General features: G+C 35.7%; 3 protein-coding genes across 4 annotated transcripts in view; 2 read left to right on the top strand and 1 right to left on the bottom strand.

The window, feature by feature from the left end:
- Window positions 1–23,089, bottom strand: part of LOC139983661 (very-long-chain 3-oxoacyl-CoA reductase-like) — a 262,428-nt gene that overhangs the window by 5,678 nt on the left and 233,661 nt on the right. The window lies entirely within an intron of this gene.
- The window catches only part of LOC139983650 (uncharacterized), a 468,492-nt gene that overhangs the window by 420,196 nt on the left and 25,207 nt on the right, over window positions 1–23,089 (top strand). The window lies entirely within an intron of this gene.
- On the top strand, window positions 1,557–17,448 carry LOC139983658 (uncharacterized). The gene is made up of 3 exons (XM_071997360.1): window positions 1,557–1,800; window positions 15,221–15,502; window positions 16,476–17,448. Exons 2-3 carry the CDS (start codon window positions 15,229–15,231, stop codon window positions 17,312–17,314), a joined length of 1,113 nt encoding a protein of 370 aa, XP_071853461.1. The 5' UTR covers window positions 1,557–1,800; window positions 15,221–15,228; the 3' UTR covers window positions 17,315–17,448.

Below are 23,089 nucleotides of genomic sequence, written 5' to 3'. Positions count from 1 at the left end.
TATCATGGCAAAAACTTTTTGAAATTTAATCATTTTATTTCATTGAACTATTAAACTGCACATGAAAATGAACTTACACACCACAACAACCATATTCAAAACAATCATCTTGTCATCACGAAACTCTCTCTAGCAATGCTGTCTTAGTTTTGTAGGTGCAATTCAGATCAACAGTTTGTACAATTCTGACATCAATTGAAGTCAAGTATTATTGCTTTTGCAATGAGTATACATAAAAAAAGCTCCTAGTTGATGAAGCAGAGGGAACGAGGTGTTTCCATGACGAGGGATCGTGCATTCTGTGTGTGTGTGTGGATTGGGAGGAGGGGCAGGAAGAACGATCAGGTGATTTTTGGGGTATCCTTTTATTGATGTTGTTAGATCAGTTTCACCTTTTCGTGGCTCTGTTCTACTTGTTTTAATTTATTACACAAAGAGTCCTGGAAGCATTTGTCTTCCTATTTCTTTCCGTCTCCTTTCATTTGTATCCATATCAAAAGCAACAATATGAAAACTTCAGTTTTAACGTTTGACAGATCTTGTGAGCTGTTCTGATTTTGATTCTTCTCTCACTTATTTAGCCTCTGGCTGCTTCATGCTGATCGATCACTGGTTTTTTTAATTCATCAACAGATATAAACCGTAAATGTGTTAGTTAAGTTTTAGTCAGTGTAACAAAATATATAATACGCACCTGCAGATTATGAACAAAGCACCCGAATGTTCGGGTCTCATGTCGACCGTTGCCAAAACCATACAATATTGTGTGATGTCAGACATAATTCATAGTCACACAGCACATTATTATTTATCATGATCTTCCTTATATGGAATCAAGATGTTTATTCTGTGTTTTTCAGTTTCAAGTTTAATTTTGTCTTTGTCTTTGACTTTTGATTTTTTAATTTGACTTTGTCTTTGATTGATTGGTTGTACTAATACGAGACCTGCTAAAATTACTGACGAAAACAAGCAAAGTCACCGGCGTATCAGATAAAATCGTTCTATTAACCTTTACAAACAAATAAATAGCGCCAACGACTATTTCATTAGTGACAATCGTTCATATGGCCTCGTTTAAAGAATTATGTAGGAGTGGAGCGAAATATCAACGGCTTTAAGATCTTTAATTATTGTTGTGACTTCTTCATTCGTTTGAATTGAAATTTATAAAGCGAGCTCTTTGTAACAATAATTGATAAAGATTTGGTTGTTCTTATGAAAACATTTTCAAATAAAATGATGAAATTATTTTGAATACATTTTCGATAGCAAAACTTCTTCGTGCCATGATAGATTACGGGCTCGAATGGAGCTGAGATCCAACATGGCTGCTGCAGGCGTATGAAAATTATACGCATAGTTTCTTCAAATAAATCATTCTTGGTTGATATTTATGTTGAAAGTATATATATATATACCTCAAGTTTGAAACAAATATTAAGTATCATTTAATTTTGTCTAACATATGCACTGCTTTAAAGAAAATGTGCATGATGGTAATTCGAGCGCGATACAACCGATTGGAAGGGTTAAGTCTAAATTTCAAATCTGAAAAAAAAGTTGAATAAATTCTTGACGAATATGTAACTATGAACATCGAATTCAACCAATAACCAGTAAGCATGACTGAGCCGTTCAGTACTTAGCTAGTCGCCATTTTTATTAAGGAGTGGTCACTGAATACTGTCCGTAACAAATTGTTATTTCTTCAAGTAAACTGAGAAGATTGCCATCATCTCAATTATGCATTTTGATAATCATCTGTTTATCTGACACCATGAACAACTTTCTTCTCAGGTAAGTCGATTTCTCAGGAACATTAATCAAATTTATTATTTATCACATGGTGTGTGAAATGGCGGACCTCTCCACAGTAATGCAATAAACATCACACGTTGAACTATAAACTTTTCAAATATAAAGAAAATCAACTGTAGGCACAACCTTAGGTTCTGATATTTCATGGTTGAAAACAATCTACCTTCAAAGCAGGTAGATACTTTGATAGTTGTTTTCAATCTACACAAAATTCAATTTTAAAATGTGGAAATCGTATAAAGACGCAAATGTCGTCATTCACGAAGTCCGCTCATTTGTCCAGACCAAAATGTTCATGATAGTTTGTTGTTAATTTGCAAATTCAAAACGTACTTTTCACTTCATGTAAACAACGTAACGGCCAACATAACAAATAGCATGTGACATCATTTGTCGGATAAAGTAATTAATAATTATATAATAAGAAATTAAAACTGCATTTTTCTAAACATTAATTAATATTACTGTAACAATGCTATCAAGTAGTACGATCACAATACTGCTAAATGTTAAACTTCGATCTAAAATTACAACAGGTATAAGTATATAGAAAGAAGATATTTAGAAAAACATGGTATTCATTTGATAGGAAGTGAGTAACAATGATACAGAGAGTATCCGTGGTTTAAAATCTTTCGTAAGAATGCTTATAAACTTATGTCATATACACATTATTAGTCTTTAACGATAACACTAAACATCGTATTTGCCAGCCGCGTTAATTTGTTTTTAAAAATCCCCTCAATTAATATCAAGAGCAATGATCTGCACTAACTACATCAACTGAACTTCAGTATTATTGCTTTTGCAATGAGTATGCATTAAAAAAAACACTAATCTGTTGAAGCAGAGAGAAGAGGGATAGTGCATGTTTGTGTGTGTGTTTTCTGGATTGGGGGAGGGGGAGGAATTGCGATGAGGTAATTTTGGGGGATCCTTTATCGATGTTGTTAGATCAGTTTCACCTCTTTTCTTCGCTCAGTTTTACTTCTTTTAATGTATTACGCCAAAAGTCCTGCAAGCATTTTTCTTCCTATTTCTTTCCGTCTCTTTTCATTCGTATCCATATCAAAAGCAGCAATTTGAACACTTCAGTTTGAAACGTTTCACATTCTCTTGTGAGCTGTTCTGATTTTGATTCTTCTCTCACTTATTTAGCCTCTGGCTGCTTCATGCTGATCGATACTGGGTTTTGTTTTTTGTTTTTGTTTAATGCATCAACATGCATCAACAGGAAATGTATTAGTTAAGTTTTATAAAATCCATAATACACACCTGTAGATTATGAACAAAGCACCCGAATGTTCGGGTCTCATGCCGACCGTTGCCAAAACCATACAATATTGCGTGATGCCAGACATAATTCATAGTCACACAACACATTATTATTTATCATGATCTTCCTTATATGGAATCAAGATGTTTATTCTGTGTTTTTCAGTTTCAAGTTTAATTTTGTCGTTGACTTTGACTTTGTCTTTGACTTTTGATTTTTAAATTTGACTTTGTCTTTGATTGATTGGTTGTACTAACACGATACCTGTCTTAAAATTACTGACGAAAACAAGCAAAGTCACCGGCGTATCAGATGAAATCGTTCTATTAACCTTTACAAACAAATAAATAGCGCCAACGACTATTTCATTAGTGACAATCGATCATATGGCCTCGTTTAAAGAATTCTGTAGGAGTGGAGCGAAATATCAACGGCTTTAAGATCTTTAATTATTGTTGTGACTTCTTCATTCGTTTGAATTGAAATTTATAAAGCGAGCTCTTTGTAACAATAATTGATAAAGATTTGGTTGTTCTTATGAAAACATTTTCAAATAAAATGATGAAATTATTTTGAATACATTTTCGATAGCAAAACTTCTTCGTGCCATGATAGATTACGGGCTCGAATGGAGCTGAGATCCAACATGGCTGCTGCAGGCGAATGGAAATTATACGCATAGTTTCTTCATATAAATAATTCTTGGTTGATATTTATGTTTAATGTATATATATATATATATATATATATATATATATATACCTTCACGTTTCAAACAAATATGAAGTATCATTTAATTTTGTCTAACATATGCACTGCTTTAAAGAAAATGTGCATGATGGTAATTCGAGCGCGATACAACCGATTGCAAGGGTAAAGTCTAAATTTCAAATCTGAAAAAAGTTGAATAAATTCTTGACGAATATGTAACTATGAACATCGAATTCAACCAATAACCAGTAAGCATGACTGAGCCGTTCAGTACTTAGCTAGTCGCCATTTTTATTAAGGAGTGGTCACTGAATACTGTCCATAACAAATTGTTATTTTTCAAGTGAACGGAGAAGATTCCCATCATCTCAATTATACATTTTGATAATCATCTGTCTTTCTGACACAATGAACAACTTTTCTCTCAGGTAAGTCGATTTCTCATGAACATTAATCAAATTTATTATTTATCACATGGTGTGTGAAATGGCGGACCTCTCCACAGTAATGCAATAAACATCACACGTTGTACTATTAACTTTTCAAATATAAAGAAAATCAACTGTAGGCACAACCTTAGGTTCTGATATTTCATGGTTGAAAACAATCTACCTTCAGAGCAGGTAGATACTTTGATAGTTGTTTTCAATCTACACAAAATTCAATTTTAAAATGTGGAAATCGTATAAAGACGCAAATGTCGTCATTCACGAAGTCCGCTCATTTGTCCAGACCAAAATGTTCATGATAGTTTGTTGTTAATTTGCAAATTCAAAACGTACTTTTCACTTCATGTAAACAACGTAACGGCCAACATAACAAATAGCATGTGACATCATTTGTCGGATAAAGTAATTTATAATTATATAATAAGAAATTAAAACTGCATTTTTCTAATCATTAATTAATATTACTGTAACAATGCTATCAAGTATGACGATCACAATACTGCTAAATGTTAAACTTCGATCTTAAATTACAACAGGTATAAGTATATAGAAAGAAGATATTTAGAAAAACATGGTATTCATTTGATAGGAAGTGAGTAACAATGATACAGAGAGTATCCGTGGTTTAAAATCTTTCGTAAGAATGCTTATAAACTTATGTCATATACACATTATTAGTCTTTAACGATAACACTAAACATCGTATTTGCCAGCCGCGTTAATTTGTTTTTAAAAATCCCCTCAATTAATATCAAGAGCAATGGTCTGCACTAACTACATCAACTGAACGTCAGTTATATTGCTTTTGCAATGAGTATGCATTAAAAAAAAAGCACCAATCTGTTGAAGCAGAGAGAAGAGGGATAGTGCATGTTGTGTGTGTGTGTGTGGATTGGGCGAGGGGGAGGAATGGCGATGAGGTAATTTTGGGGGGATCCTTTATCGATGTTGTTAGATCAGTTTCATCTCTTTTTTTCGCTCAGTTTTACATCTTTTAATGTATTACACAAAGAGTCCTGGAAGCATTTTTCTTCCTATTTCTTTCCGTCTCCTTTCATTTGTATCCATATCAAAAGCAGCAATTTGAACACTTCAGTTTGAAACGTTTCACATTCTTTTGTGAGCTGTTCTTATTTTGATTCTTCTCTCACTTATTTAGCCTCTGGCTGCTTCATGCTGATCGATACTGGTTTTTTTTAATGCATCAACAGGCATCAACAGGAAATTTATTAGTTAAGTTTCAGTCAGTTTAAAAAAATCCACAATACGCACCTGTAGATTATGAACAAAGCACCCGAATGTTCGGGTCTCATGCCGACCGTTGCCAAAACCATACAATATTGTGTGATGCCAGACATAACTCATAGTCACACAGCACATTATTATTTATCGTGATCTTCCTTATATGTTATCAAGATGTTTATTCTGTGTTTTTCAGTTTCAAGTTTAATTTTGTCGTTGACTTTGACTTTGTCTTTGACTTTTGATTTTTAAATTTGACTTTGTCTTTGATTGATTGGTTGTACTAACACGATACCTGTCTTAAAATTACTGACGAAAACAAGCAAAGTCACCGGCGTATCAGATGAAATCGTTCTATTAACCTTTACAAACAAATAAATAGCGCCAACGACTATTTCATTAGTGACAATCGATCATATGGCCTCGTTAAAGAATTCTGTAGGAGTGGAGCGAAATATCAACGGCTTTAAGATCTTTAATTATTGTTGTGACTTCTTCATTCGTTTGAATTGAAATTTATAAAGCGAGCTCTTTGTAACAATAATTGATAAAGATTTGGTTGTTCTTATGAAAACATTTTCAAATAAAATGATGAAATTATTTTGAATACATTTTCGATAGCAAAACTTCTTCGTGCCATGATAGATTACGGGCTCGAATGGAGCTGAGATCCAACATGGCTGCTGCAGGCGAATGGAAATTATACGCATAGTTTCTTCATATAAATAATTCTTGGTTGATATTTATGTTTAATGTATATATATATATATATATACCTTCACGTTTCAAACAAATATGAAGTATCATTTAATTTTGTCTAACATATGCACTGCTTTAAAGAAAATGTGCATGATGGTAATTCGAGCGCGATACAACCGATTGGAAGGATAAAGTCTAAATTTCAAATCTGAAAAAAAGTTGAATAAATTCTTGACGAATATGTAACTATGAACATCGAATTCAACCAATAACCAGTAAGCATGACTGAGCCGTTCAGTACTTAGCTAGTCGCCATTTTTATTAAGGAGTGGTCACTGAATACTGTCCGTAACAAATTGTTATTTCTTCAAGTAAACGGAGAAGATTCCCATCATCTCAATTATACATTTTGATATCATCTGTCTTTCTGACACAATGAACAACTTTTCTCTCAGGTAAGTCGATTTCTCATGAACATTAATCAAATTTATTATTTATCACATGGTGTGTGAAATGGCGGACCTCTCCACAGTAATGCAATAAACATCACACGTTGTACTATTAACTTTTCAAATATAAAGAAAATCAACTGTAGGCACAACCTTAGGTTCTGATATTTCATGGTTGAAAACAATCTACCTTCAGAGCAGGTAGATACTTTGATAGTTGTTTTCAATCTACACAAAATTCAATTTTAAAATGTGGAAATCGTATAAAGACGCAAATGTCGTCATTCACGAAGTCCGCTCATTTGTCCAGACCAAAATGTTCATGATAGTTTGTTGTTAATTTGCAAATTCAAAACGTACTTTTCACTTCATGTAAACAACGTAACGGCCAACATAACAAATAGCATGTGACATCATTTGTCGGATAAAGTAATTAATAATTATATAATAAGAAATTAAAACTGCATTTTTCTAATCATTAATTAATATTACTGTAACAATGCTATCAAGTATGACGATCACAATACTGCTAAATGTTAAACTTCGATCTTAAATTACAACAGGTATAAGTATATAGAAAGAAGATATTTAGAAAAACATGGTATTCATTTGATAGGAAGTGAGTAACAATGATACAGAGAGTATCCGTGGTTTAAAATCTTTCGTAAGAATGCTTATAAACTTATGTCATATACACATTATTAGTCTTTAACGATAACACTAAACATCGTATTTGCCAGCCGCGTTAATTTGTTTTTAAAAATCCCCTCAATTAATATCAAGAGCAATGGTCTGCACTAACTACATCAACTGAACGTCAGTATTATTGCTTTTGCAATGAGTATGCATTAAAAAAAAAGCACCAATCTGTTGAAGCAGAGAGAAGAGGGATAGTGCATGTTGTGTGTGTGTGTGTGGATTGGGGGAGGGGGAGGAATTGCGATGAGGTAATTTTGGGGGGATCCTTTATCGATGTTGTTAGATCAGTTTCATCTCTTTTTTTTGCTCAGTTTTACATCTTTTAATGTATACACAAAGAGTCCTGGAAGCATTTTTCTTCCTATTTCTTTCCGTCTCCTTTCATTTGTATCCATATCAAAAGCAGCAATTTGAAAACTTCAGTTTGAAACGTTTCACATTCTCTTGTGAGCTGTTCTTATTTTGATTCTTCTCTCACTTATTTAGCCTCTGGCTGTTTCATGCTGATCGATACTGGGTTTTCTTAATGCATCAACAGGCATCAACAGGAAATTTATTACTTAAGTTTTAGTCAGTTTAAAAAAATCCATAATACGCACCTGTAGATTATGAACAAAGCACCCGAATGTTCGGGTCTCATGCCGACCGTTGCCAAAACCATACAATATTGTGTGATGCCAGACATAACTCATAGTCACACAGCACAATATTATTTATCGTGATCTTCCTTATATGTTATCAAGATGTTTATTCTGTGTTTTTCAGTTTCAAGTTTAATTTTGTCGTTGACTTTGACTTTGTCTTTGACTTTTGATTTTTAAATTTGACTTTGTCTTTGATTGATTGGTTGTACTAACACGAGACCTGTCTTAAAATTACTGACGAAAACAAGCAAAGTCACCGGCGTATCAGATGAAATCGTTCTATTAACCTTTACAAACAAATAAATAGCGCCAACGACTATTTCATAAGTGACAATCGATCATATGGCCTCGTTTAAAGAATTCTGTAGGAGTGGAGCGAAATATCAACGGCTTTAAGATCTTTAATTATTGTTGTGACTTCTTCATTCGTTTGAATTGAAATTTATAAAGCGAGCTCTTTGTAACAATAATTGATAAATATTTGGTTGTTCTTATGAAAACATGTTCAAATAAAATGATGGAATTATTTTGAATACGTTTTCGATAGCAAAACTTCTTCGTGCCATGATAGATTACGGGCTCGAATGGAGCTGAGATCCAACATGGCTGCTGCAGGCGAATGGAAATTATACGCATAGTTTCTTCATATAAATAATTCTTGGTTGATATTTATGTTTAATGTATATATATATATATATATATACCTTCACGTTTCAAACAAATATGAAGTATCATTTAATTTTGTCTAACATATGCACTGCTTTAAAGAAAATGTGCATGATGGTAATTCGAGCGCGATACAACCGATTGGAAGGATAAAGTCTAAATTTCAAATCTGAAAAAAAGTTGAATAAATTCTTGACGAATATGTAACTATGAACATCGAATTCAACCAATAACCAGTAAGCATGACTGAGCCGTTCAGTACTTAGCTAGTCGCCATTTTTATTAAGGAGTGGTCACTGAATACTGTCCGTAACAAATTGTTATTTCTTCAAGTAAACGGAGAAGATTCCCATCATCTCAATTATACATTTTGATATCATCTGTCTTTCTGACACAATGAACAACTTTTCTCTCAGGTAAGTCGATTTCTCATGAACATTAATCAAATTTATTATTTATCACATGGTGTGTGAAATGGCGGACCTCTCCACAGTAATGCAATAAACATCACACGTTGTACTATTAACTTTTCAAATATAAAGAAAATCAACTGTAGGCACAACCTTAGGTTCTGATATTTCATGGTTGAAAACAATCTACCTTCAGAGCAGGTAGATACTTTGATAGTTGCTTTCAATCTACACAAAATTCAATTTTAAAATGTGGAAATCGTATAAAGACGCAAATGTCGTCATTCACGAAGTCCGCTCATTTGTCCAGACCAAAATGTTCATGATAGTTTGTTGTTAATTTGCAAATTCAAAACGTACTTTTCACTTCATGTAAACAACGTAACGGCCAACATAACAAATAGCATGTGACATCATTTGTCGGATAAAGTAGTTAATAATTATATAATAAAAAATTAAAACTGCATTTTTCTAAACATTAATTAATATTACTGTAACAATGCTATCAAGTATGACGATCACAATACTGCTAAATGTTAAACTTCGATCTAAAATTACAACAGGTATAAGTATATAGAAAGAAGATATTTAGAAAAACATGGTATTCATTTGATAGGAAGTGAGTAACAATGATACAGAGAGTATCCGTGGTTTAAAATCTTTCGTAAGAATGCTTATAAACTTATGTCATATACACATTATTAGTCTTTAACGATAACACTAAACATCGTATTTGCCAGCCGCGTTAATTTGCTTTTAAAAATCCCCTCAATTAATATCAAGAGCAATGGTCTGCACTAACTACATCAACTGAACGTCAGTATTATTGCTTTTTATTATTGCAATGAGTATGCATTAAAAGAAAACAAGCACTAATCTGTTGAAGCAGAGAGAAGAGGGATAGTGCATGTTGTGTGTGTGTGTGTGGATTGGGGGAGGGGGAGGAATGGCGATGAGGTAATTTTGGGGGGATCCTTTATCGATGTTGTTAGATCAGTTTCATCTCTTTTTTCGCTCAGTTTTACTTCTCTTAATGTATTACACAAAGAGTTCTGGAAGCATTTTTCTTCCTATTTCTTTCCGTCTCCTTTCATTTGTATCCATATCAAAAGCAGCAATTTGAAAACTTCAGTTTGAAACGTTTGACAGATCTTGTGAGCTGTTCTGATTTTGATTCTTCTCTCACTTATTTAGCCTCTGGCTGCTTCATGCTGATCGATACTGGGTTTTTTAATGCATCAACAGGCATCAACAGGAAATTTATTAGTTAAGTTTTAGTCAGTTTAACAAAATCCATAATACGCACCAGCAGATTATGAACAAAGCACCCGAATGTTCGGGTCTCATGTCGACCGTTGCCAAAACCATACAATATTGTGTGATGCCAGACATAATTCATAGTCACACAGCAAATTATTATTTATCATGATCTTCCTTATATGGAATCAAGATGTTTATTCTGTGTTTTTCAGTTTCAAGTTTAATTTTGTCGTTGACTTTGACTTTGTCTTTTGATTTTTAAATTTGACTTTGACTTTGATTGATTGGTTGTACTAACACGAGACCTGTCTTAAAATTACTGACGAAAACAAGCAAAGTCACCGGCGAATCAGATGAAATCGTTCTATTAACCTTTACAAACAAATAAATAGCGCCAACGACTATTTCATTAGTGACAATCGGTCATATGGCCTCGTTTAAAGAATTCTGTAGGAGTGGAGCGAAATATGCAACGGCCGTGGTTGAAAATCTTTTGTAAGAATGATTATAATTCTTCAATTTCGTAAGAATGATTATGAACTTATGTCATATACACATTATTAGTCTTTAACGATAACACTAAAGATCCTATTTGCCTGCCGCGTTAATTTGTTTTAAATAATCCCCTCAATTAATATCAAGAGCAATGGTCTGCACTAACTACAATTTATATATTTTATTATTGTTTTTTTTTTAAATAAAATCTACCCATTGAATGTACCCTTCAATGCCTATTATTGGCTACAGTTTAACTATAATTATAGTGATAGTGTACATATCTGAATAGATACGCTTTAGTTATTCGTGTTATACTTATTGTTAATGCATCAAACAACAGACTCACATAGATTGATCTAAAATAATAACATGCCTAAGAATATTAATATTAAAGAAGGACACAAATACAATGAAATTCAACACGGCCTTAATTAAATTACTAAAATGTATCATAAATTAAGAATTATAAAGTTAAGCAACAGCATGCAAAAATACTTTCATTGTACTTTTCTATATCATGTTTCTCAGAAATGGCTAGCTCCAAGGGTTTTCTGTGAATTTTAACAGTATAGAAATATTATTATGGTACACATTTCAAAACGGTCTTCATTTGATATCTGCTTCAATTCCTGCTTCTTTTTTTGTAGTCAATATATATATTTTTCTTGTATTTGCAGTAGACCTTTCTTTCTTCTCCTTTTTCTCTATATGCCACTAACATATTTCCCCATGTTTTATTAAACGACGCAGGTGACGTTCGCGCAATAGAAATGGCACATTATTTAAATGATTAAAGGTAAAATTGATAACATACATCCCATTTTGCCACCAAACTAATTTTAATTCGAAATCAGCAATAATGACAGCAAATTCTCTATCAGATCATGTACCAAGTAGAATCTTCCGAACTTAAGATTCGGTTTTAAACTTAACAAGATATTAGTCTTATATACTATAGAAGAATATCACTATTTGAGGTTAATAATTAATTTTCTGTAGATAATATACTAATTTGTGTTTATTCTTTTCTATTCTTTTTTCGGTTTGGGTGGACTTAAACTTTGCTGGTGTGTGTACAATCAAGTGTACATACAAACTGACATAAGCAAGCAAAGCCTTTAATCATTTAAGATAACAATTTATTTACAGTCCCATCCATTTCATATTCTCACTGCGAGCTCAAATGACAATACAGGCTATATTAGTTCAAGGAACATTATGTCAATACGTCCAAACCGAATTATTTGCTTGTGTAATGTGGTTATCCACTGAGCTAAATAATTCACAACGTTTGTGATCTCTACGTAACTATAAAAGTTCGAATCTCGTTCTAGCTATTGAATTTATTTGTTGCTTTTACAAACTAAATTTGCACATGAGCTGTAAGGAAGCAGGACACTTCACCCAACAACCATTTCGCCCAACTGCCATTTCGCCCAACCTTACCATTTTGCCCAACTAGCCTGGTCATTTCGCCCAACCAGCCTGGTCATTTTGCCCAACCAGCCAGGTCATTTCGCCCAACCAGCCTGGTCATTTCGCCCAACCAGCCTGGTCATTTCGCCCAACCTTGATTAAATATGATACTTCAAAAGGAAACGTTCGGGAATTGTTAACGTTACAGGATACGAACCGAATATTAAGGAAACTTGAGGATCGATCAGTGTGTTAGGGGTTAGGTTTGATAGTAAACGTTCGAATATTAAGGAATATTAAGGAAACTTGAAGTCCTTTACTTTGTATAACTTTAGTAAGGAAACGTTCGGGAATTGTTAACGTTACAGGATACGAACCGAATATTAAGGAAACTTGAGGATCGATCAGTGTGTTAGGGGTTATAGGTTTGATAGTAAACGTTCGAATATTAAGGAAACTTGAAGTCCTTTACTTTGTATAACTCTAGTAAGGAAACGTTCGGGAATTTTTAACGTTACAGGATACGAACCGAATATAAAGGAATCTTGAGGATGGAGTCAGTGTTTTAGGGGTTAGGTTTGATAGGTTTGATAGTAAACGTTCGGGAATTGTTAACGTTACGGGATACGAACCGAGTATTAAGGAAAGTTGAAGTCGTGGTTAAATTGATTACATATGTGATTACATATGTGGTTACATTGATAAAGTGGTTACATTGATTAAATATAGTAATTCAATATTACGGACGGGTTTTATATATATTTTTTTTCAATTTAATAAGGAAACGTTCGGGAATTGTTAGTCAGTAGGATGGATCAGTGTTTTAGGGGTTAGGTTTGATAGGTTTTATGAAGACCGATTCCCCTGTGTTTGTATAATAATATAACTTCCATTGTATGCGTAAACGCCTAAAGTAGTGTAATCCTCCCATTATACCCGAAATAACTGCTCAGACTTTGATCCATATCGAGCGGACCTCACTTTTTTATTTACCTATTACGAAGTAACCTAACCCAAAATAAATCAAATTGAACTAGTGGAATAGAAAAAGTAATATTATTCTGACTGAATATTAGTAAAAATAAGGTTGGGCGAAATGACCAACACGGTTGGGCGAAATGACCATGCTGGTTGGGCGAAATGACTATAATGGTTGGGCGAAATGACCATGCTGGTTGGGCGAAATGACCAGGCTGGTTGGGCGAAATGACCAGGCTGGTTGGGCGAAATGACCAGGCTGGTTGGGCGAAATGGCAGTTGGGCGAAATGGTTGTTGGGCGAAGTGACTAGAAAGCAGCTGTAACAGCTCTTCATGTCATACTATAGATCGAGGTCTCGAAGGCCAAACGTTAACTTGGTTGCCTGATAATATCATATTTCTATCTATAGATCTTAATAATCCTCTCAAAATAGTCTACCTTTTAGATGTTTTCTGGATAGTGTTAATGATATAGACTTATATTAATACCCTGTAAAATGTGCATAATGCTTTAAGAAAATTTTGCCTCATATTGCTTTGATCTTCTATACCAAACTGTTTGAAGGGTAAAGTTAAAAGTATAACATCTGATGAAGAGCAATTAGACGAAATATATAAATATGAACCTTGAGCTCAGTCAAAAACCAGTTTTAGATTACAGAACGTTTAGTATTCGGTTGGTAAACTGTTCGCCATTTTTATTAAGTTCTTGTAAGAGGATGCTCTCATTTCCATTATGTAGGTCATTGTCTTATGAGCTTGCTGAATCTCGTGAGCAAAGTTTCTTTTATATTGAATTGGATCACCAGGTCATGCTTCATTTAGCAACATATTGATTCTTCTCTGCACGTATTAAATATTTGCAGGGTGGTCTGTAATTGAATCTATAAATTGGATTCTTAGGAATCTAAAATACGTGGTTTGGTCAGACTGTATTGATAGTCTGGATATTTGGGTGGCAATATTTTAACGATAATTGGTTCTGTTGTGTAAACAATTCGGTAAAGAAGAGTTTTACAAACATGTTTCCATACGATTATTTGCTAATAGCGGAAAATAAATCTCACAGAAGTAACTGTTATAGACAAAACTATGTTGTAAACGAACTTTAATGAAACAATCAAGAAGGATTATAAATACATGTACAATTACAATGTACAATTACATACTGTGTAGACTTTATATTGGATATGAGGGCATTTATATATTTTTGTACACTTTAATTTTTTGTAGGTACATTTTATATTTTTGTTCATTTTATAGGAACGTTTTCATATCTATGTATTTTATTTTACGTCTTATACGTTGTTTACAATTTTTAATGTTTGAGCTCTTGTTAACCAATTTCCATTGTATTTTTACATGATTGGCTGAATAAATATCTATCTATCTATACTATTCGTGATCTAGGTTATTATAATTCCGCTCATGTACCAGTAAATATTAGCGGTATTTGAAATAATGAATCAAGACCGAATTGCTGCAGTATATAGAATACTGTGAAGTAGAAACTACAGAATCTTGAATGTTACCGCTACTTTGGTCGAGTGGATAACGGCGGCGGTTTTTGAAGCAATGGGCTTGGCAATCGATGAGTTTGGGGTTCGATCACTGATCGGGTCATAGTAAGGTGGGGTTTCCATCCAAGAGCAATCTAGGTCCCATCTGAAATGACTTTCTAAAATGAAAAGATTCCAAATTTAAATAGAAGTGCTGAATCCTTCAGGCTTCTCCCAAATTCTTGGTCGCTTCAAAATAAGTGCCTGGCTATTATTAATTATTATTGATTTCCAACGTGCTGTTCGGTGCATTATGGTTGCTTTTAATAAGTTTGAGTTCGTTTGTTTTAATATTTTAATCTCCTTTTTTGAGTTCGTTTTTACGTCGTTTAGTTGATAAACATATATATATATTGATGAGCTATTTTACATATTAATGAGCTGTATATCTTTAATTATGCTATATCGATTTTGACTGAGTTTCTTCCGTTACTTATGCAAGGTAAAAAGATGGAAAATCGAAGTTCAAAGAAGAAAGGCTCGAAGAGAGGAATTAAAACAGACACAGCACCAGGAGCTAATCGGAACTCACAAACACCTGAACTAAGGGATGCGTCGTCACCAACACAACCATTTCAAAGTGAAGAATCTGCTTCACAATTTGAGAGTATTCCACACCGTGAGACCCCCGCAGCATTATCTTCAACAAACACAAACTTCCGAGCATCTGATAAACAAAGTATACCTGTCAGAAAGAAGTATTCAGACCCACTGACTATAGGAGGTAGGCAATATTGTTTAGTTTTGCAGCATCACCTGCGACGGCTTAACGATTTCTTAGTGACTATAGTGACACTAGTCTCACTAGTTTGATTGAGGGACTGGTAGGGAAGGAGGAGGAAGGGGCATGTAAGGACATATTACCGACGACTTTATCACTCAATGACTAATGTCGACCCCGCCTGCACGGCGTTCTTTACTTAAATACATTGCTTGGTAGGAATGCCATTCACTTTAATGTGGTGGTGTTAACTTGGTGTTAACAAACGTCAGTATTGAATTGTCACATGATTGTATCATGAATAAACTCGAGTTGTGATGCAATGTAAAATGGCCCACACTTGTTATCTAAAACGTAGTCTCACTACTGCATTAACACATATCGTTTGTTTTTTACGTAATGCAATAGTTAAAACCTTGCTTGCCGTATGCGTCTGGTCGATTTTCATGTAAGCAAAGCTTTGATATTTTTAAACCGTGGTACCACATTTCTTGTTTGCAACTCCCTTTCTTTTACTTAAGGTGTATCGTAAACTCATTTAACATACATAATATACGCGTTCCATGAAACATCCAAGCGATTGCGGTCTTTATGTTAAGGAAGAAAAGCACCGATTCAATTAGTAAAAAAACGAAATGTAAATTAAATTAATTTCAAATATGGATTCTAATGATCTACATGACGAAATGGAAATGATAAAAAGTGTACACCAACTCCATACATACTCACGTTAATATGCGTATTATATTGAATAATTAATATTCCAATTAAGACACCAAGTTGAATTTCTATCATATTACTTACACCAACATTAAGAATCTCTCTAAGATGCGTTGTTAGATCAACTGACCAGTCGGTTCTTCAACGATCAATGATTGCATTACTTTATATATAATCAAATAATCTATCTTGTTGGTGATTGTGTTGGCCTGTTTGTTTCGTTTATTAATTATTGTTTGTTTTATGTTTCTCATAGATAAGAAACAAATACTAATCGATGGGCTTAAAGAGAAGTATAAACTTTATTATGACTCCGTGAAACCTTTACCCTATATACAAGACAGACTTTATTGTGTAAATACGATATTTGTCGAGAGCGGTGTGGTTGCACTGAGTGACAGTGCTACATCGTATGGTAAAGATGAATCATGGGAACAGTTAGATTCTTACAAGAACATATTCAATGATCCTCATAGGAGGTCTAACAGACGTATCATCGAAGGAGAGCCTGGGTATGGGAAATCTACTCTTACCCTGCAGTTAGCATATGACTGGTGTAATGGTGTCCAAGATTCACCTCTCGCTGACGTAGAGATTCTTATTTTACTCAGACTGAGACAGTTGGGTAAAGTTCCGTCAATCTATAGAGCGATCAAGCGATATTTGGTGCCAAAGGAATACAGGGTCAAGGAGAGAGACATCAAGGAAATACTAGAAAGCTGCAAGTCAGTAGCATTTCAGTTAGATGGCTATGATGAATACCCAGGCAGAGACACCAACGAGAAAAGTCTATACGGCTTGCAAACAGATAATGGTGAGGAAAATGACGTTGGACGCATTATCAAGTACAAGATGTTCCAAGAATCTGACGTTACCTTGACAACCAGGTATCTACCTAATGAGTATGACAGAGCCAAAACCAAACGATTTAAACTTACTGGTTTTGATGAGACTGCGCGTGATCAGTACATCCGTAAGGCTGTTGCGGAGATAATGAACAAGCTATTGCTAAAGTTAAGAAAGGTCTCAAGGAAAATGTCATTCTTGATGACCTTTGCCAGATTCCTCTCTTATTTACTATGTTCTCTCACATGACTCATGAAATAGAGGGTTTTCAGAAATTTAAATCTGTTACTGACTTCCTTCGCCACGCGATGAATTGCTTTCATAGTCACACGAGAAACAAATCCAAAGATTTCAATGCTAAAGAATACTCAAAGTTCTTAGAACATAATCACAGTGAACTTGATAAATTCGCTTTCGATGGGCTCAGTAAAGAGTATCAACAGATAGCGTGGAGCCAAGTAGAATTCCTCCAGCGACTCGGTCAAGATTTTTATGATCAGTACATACTTGTTGGTATCCTCGTAGAGGAGGAGATGTATGATATTGCAGATGGACAGACTCCTGGTAAGAGCGATAAGATGAAGATTGAAGTAAGGTTTTACCATAAACTATTCTGTGAATGGTTCGCGTCATTTCGTGTGGTGGATATTCTTTGCAAGGTGGAAGATTCAGCTGACCTGGAACCAATTCTTGGGAAGATGGATCCATTTGATCTCCAGTACGTCTTTCGATTCGCTTGTGGGTTGAATTCCACCGCTGGCAAGAAAATCATCGAATATTTGAAAAGTAAGAAAGATGGAGACAACTTTGCAATTCTTTGCATCTTGGAACAGAGTGGTAATGTTGAAGGCATCGTAGACACTGTCAAAGAGCTCTGCTCAAGTGAGGTCACCATCAGTAAACAACACAGCAAGTTACTGCAGAGGTCGACCATACAGCTCATGCAGATAGCATCAAGTCATGAAGTAAGTATACATTATATGATGATGTCACCCACTGTTTTGTGAAGTGCTAACCGAGAAACAGGTTTCCCCTTGATGATACTTTTCTAAGGCGCAAAAGGACTCTCAGATTAAATTAAATTAATATTTGGTAGTGTTTACCATAATAGAGGTCCCACTGTAGTTCTAGTATGAATATTTGTGTAATATTTGTATACACTTGCATTTACACTACACTCAGATAAAAAAAATCCACCCTGCAACATGTCATTATTAAATATCACTTTATCAAAACTGTTCAACCAAATTGTTTCTCTTATACATTATAGTGCATATCTCACGAAATCAATGCAAGTTCAAATTGTATGTTACAGTCAATACATTCCAAATAAATTATATTGATCTCAACTAATCAGCCTGAACGATACCTCATTCTGGAACCGTCATCAGACAGAAGTAGAATTGTACTTGTATGAAGCAGTAGTTACAATTCTGCTTATTGAACTTATAACTAAAAAGAAAGATATTCAGCTTGTGTACAGAAACAGATCATGTATCTGTAAGAAAAGATGCCCCAAAAGTATTGGGAATTTATGTCATGACATACGCAAGCCCTAGACTAATAAATCGGACATTCATGTGTTCTCTAGAGAACAGTAGCCTGTCGCTGTCATAGCTACTCAGTACTTTGGCATTGTCACAGATATTCAGTATATTGGTACTGTCACAGCTATTCGGTACCCGTGCACTTTCTGAGCTACTCAGTACTTTGCTACTGTCACAGTTATTCAGTACATGGTACTGTCACAGCTATTCAGTACCCTGACAATGTCGCAGCTACTCAGTATTAGCTACTATAACAGTTACTCAGTATGTTGGTACTATCACAGCTATTCAGTAACCTCGCACTGTCTGAGGTAATCAGTACATTGGTACTGTGACAGCTATTCAGTACCCTGACAATGTCGCAGCTACTCAGTATTAGCTACTATAACAGTTACTCAGTATGTTGGTACTATCACAGCTATTCAGTAACCTCGCACTGTCTGAGGTACTCAGTAACTTGGCACTGTCACAGCTTTTCAGTACCCTGACACCGACTCAGCTACTAAGTACCTTGACACTCTCAGAGCTACTCAGTAACCTAACACTGTCACAAATATTCAGTGCCCCTGGGACTGTCCGGTATACTAAGTACCCTGGCACTGTCACAGCTACTTAGTAACTGGTACTGCCACAGCTATTCAATTCCCATGGCACTGTCAAAACTGCTCTGTATTCTGACACTGTCACAGATGTAGGTACCCTGGAAATGTCACAGCTAGTCAGTACCCTACTACTGTCATAAATACTCAGTACCACAGCACTGTCACAGCTACTCTGTACATTGGCACTGTCGCAGCTATACCTTGACACTGTTATAACTACTCTTTTGTCATATACTGTCAAAACTACTCAGTATCCTTGCACTTTCACAGCTGTAGGTACCCTGAAACTGCCACAGCTAATCCGTACCAACTACGGTCACAGCTTCCTGGCACTACGACACTGTCACAGCTAGTCAGTACCATGGCACTGTCACAGCTAACAATTATTTGGTACTGCCATAGCTACTCAGAACCCATTAACTTTCAGAACTACTCAGTACACCTGGCACTGTCAGGGACACTCAGTACCTTTGCACTGTCACAACTACTATGTACCTTGGCACTTTCTCAACTACTCAGTTTGCCATGGTACTGTCAAAAAGTACTCAGCACCCTGGCACTATCACAGCTAGTCACTACCATAGCACTGTCACAACTACTTATTACATTAGCACTTTCACAACTACTCAGTTACCATGGTACTGTCAAATCTACTCAGTATCAACGCACTATCACAACTACTCAGTATCACTGTCAGAGATACTCAATACCCTGGCACTGTCACAAACTACTCATTTTTCATGGTACTTTCAAAAATAGTTAGTACCCACTGTCACAGGTTTAGGTACCCAGGAACTGTCTCAGCTAGTTTGCCCACTGTTACTGTTACATACACTAACCCAGCAAACACAAAACGCTTCATTACATTTTTAAAAGAGCCTCAAAAATATGTTTTTATAACGTTAAATGTGGTGTTATAAAAACGTCGTCATAACGTTTTTATGAGATATTAATGGTATATTTATGTGATATTAATGTTTTAACGAAAAAATGTTTTGAAATAATACCCTGAAATCGTTTTCGTGACATATTTATAACACCACAAATAACGTAATCAAAACAAAAGACGTAACGTTTTAATAACGTTTTAAAAACGTGTTTGTGTTTGCTGGGAAGTAACCTGCCATTGTCAGAGCTTTTCAGTACTCCTGGCACTGACTGCGATACTCGGTATACTGTCACTGTCAGAACTACTTAGTACCATGACACAGTCACAGCTACCAAGTACTTTTGGCACTGTCACAGTTACTCAGCACCCTGGAAAGATCACATCTACTATCATGTCCTTGTCACTGTCACAGCTACCCAGTACATTGCACGCGGTCACAGTTAATCAATACGTCGGTACTGTCACATATATCGAGTACTTTGGCGCTGTCACAACTACTCAGTATCCCTGGCACGGTCACAGCTACTCAGTGCCCTGCCACTCTCAGAGCTACTCAGTAACTCGGTACTTCAAAAGTTACTTAGTACTTTTACACTGTCACGGATAATCATTACCCTGGTACTACTACAGCTACTCAGTATGTTGGTACTGTCACAGTTACTGAGTAACCTGGTACTGTCACAACTACTCAGTACCCCTAACATGGTCAGCGCTACTCAGTACCGTGTCACCGTCACAGCTACTCAGTGCCCTGACACTGTCATAGCTACTCAGGACCTCAGTACCTCCAAAGCTACCCAGTACGTTGACAATTTCATAGCTTATCGTTACCCTGGTACTACTACAGCTTATCAGTATTTTGACAATGTCACAGCTACTCAGCCCCCTGAAAGATCACAGCTACTCTCAGTACAATGACATTGTCACAACTACTCAGTACCCCTGGTACGGTCAGGGCTGTGAGATCGCGCCATCCCATCGGGCACATTGGGTCTTTTGTTTGTAAATGTAGTGAGTCTTACTTATATATGCAGTTTGTGAAACTCTTTCATGACAGTCAGTTCAGAGGTGATCTGTCGCCAAAACAACTCCGATTCACCGCAACGTCTGTTAAAAGAAATACAAATATAGACCTCACAACATTATTCAGGGTATATTCATTATGCATGCAAACGAATCGCAACTATGTGTTGTCTCTGTAAATTATGAGTCTGTACCAGGCGCGTATCCAGGATTTTCTAACCCGGGGGGCGCGAATTACTATCTTAGCGGAGCGCCACCATCGGCGCGGAGCGTACAAGAAAATTTCTGGTTTTGATACCCCCCAGATCACCGGAAATGGCACTTCTCGGGCTTGAAAATTACGAACCAGATGTACACTTTTGCCTGAGAAGCAAGTATTTCCCAATAGTTTTTTTTTTCCATCCATAACCTTTTTGAAGATTGTCACCAGTCACACATCATGTTCGACCTCATTGCATGTCCTGTGGATCATTCGTTGCTTTTGTAAGTGATTCTACGTCACGGCCTACAATATCCGAAAGCCCTACTTTTCAAGGTTTTTAGCCCATTATTTGTTCAGAATTTGAAAGTTCACATTTCTCGTGAATAAAATCACTTCAAAACAATTCATAATGTTGAAAAAAATTCAATCTATGGAAAAGCAATATAGAAAACCTCCTTCAACCCCTAACAGACAGGTCAAAATTGCACTAGTAGAGGGAAGTATGATGAAGAATGTTGGTCAGGAAATTTTCAGTTAATTTATTGGTGTACAATTAAAACCTCTTATTACGGCTATTATAAAACTTCGTTGAAGGAAATGAAAAATACCAGATATTTCCGGTATCAGATATTTCGAAACCGAACACTACACACATAGGCGTAGGAGGCGGGTTCTGCAGCCCCCCCCCCCCCCAACCATTTTTCCACCTGAAAATTCGTGCAATATGCTGAGAATTTTTCGGGCACCTACTGAAAGAAAAATAAATAGCAATGATGTAGCTTAAGGAAATGAATAGTTTAAAAATTATCTCTAGTAATTAAAATAAAGTTCTAAGCTTGGCCGACTAATTCGCCATTACTACTGTAAAAGAGGGTTTTGACATAATTGGACCTGTATGCTTTTTCTCCATCTACATAAGACATTTCGTTGTTTACATTAGCATCCGGCGGTATACTGCGCAACTTTGACGGACCTTACGGCACACGATGCCATGCGATGTAATGACCGATGCTTGCTTATATAATATTGACATTAACATGTTGAACGCGCGCTCAGCGCGCGAAAAAGTTTGGTTATATTTTTCGGGCAAGTCGTTACAGCCCCCAAATCCAATTGAGCTCCCTACGCATTTGACTACACACATAGACAGTTTTGAGCCTGTTCATCCTGGAACATGCATTTTCATGCTCGCTGATATGCTCCCAGGCCTTGTAAGTTGGAAAAAGGGAACGTCAAAAATGGAGTTGTCGGTGTAAGGGGTAGGGTGACGCGCACGTCCCCTCCGTAATCCTCGATCTGTCACTGGCTACCCTGTGTATATAATAGGGATCAGCGCTGTAATTATGACTGTTCCTCTTTCTCTTCCCGAGGTCTTGGCGTTTATCTTCTACTCCCTCTTTTTCTCCTTTTTCTCCTTTTTCTCCTTTTTCTCCTTTTTCTCCTTTTTCTCTCTTTCTTTTTTTTTTTTCTTTTCCCTTCCTTCCTCTACTCCTTTTCTTTTTCCCCTCTTTTTCCCTTTTTCTTCTCTTTTTTTCTCTCCTCTTTTTCTTACCCGGGGGGCGAGCGCCCCCAACGCCCCCCCCTGGATACGCGCCTGTGTACCCAAACTAGTTGTTTTGACAAATAAAGCGTTAGATTGCGTGATTGTTAATTGTACATGATCTTAGAATGTTACTAAGCTCCTCCCACAATGCACCGCCATATTTCAACCTCTCTTCAGAGAAGAAAAGTGTTGCTAAAACAAAACCAATATGTTTGTAT

The sequence above is a fragment of the Apostichopus japonicus genome, chromosome 16 (assembly GCF_037975245.1).
Source record: "Apostichopus japonicus isolate 1M-3 chromosome 16, ASM3797524v1, whole genome shotgun sequence".
In the NCBI taxonomy this organism is placed as follows: domain Eukaryota; kingdom Metazoa; phylum Echinodermata; class Holothuroidea; order Aspidochirotida; family Stichopodidae; genus Apostichopus; species Apostichopus japonicus.
This window is presented reverse-complemented; position numbering and strand designations above follow the sequence as displayed.

Bases quoted from the DNA above. Each gene is read 5' to 3' on its own strand.
- LOC139983658 (XM_071997360.1), top strand. From the start codon at position 15,229: ATGGAAAATCGAAGTTCAAAGAAGAAAGGCTCGAAGAGAGGAATTAAA. The intron at 15,503-16,475 runs GTAGGCAATATT...TGTTTCTCATAG, and splicing joins AGACCCACTGACTATAGGAG to ATAAGAAACAAATACTAATC.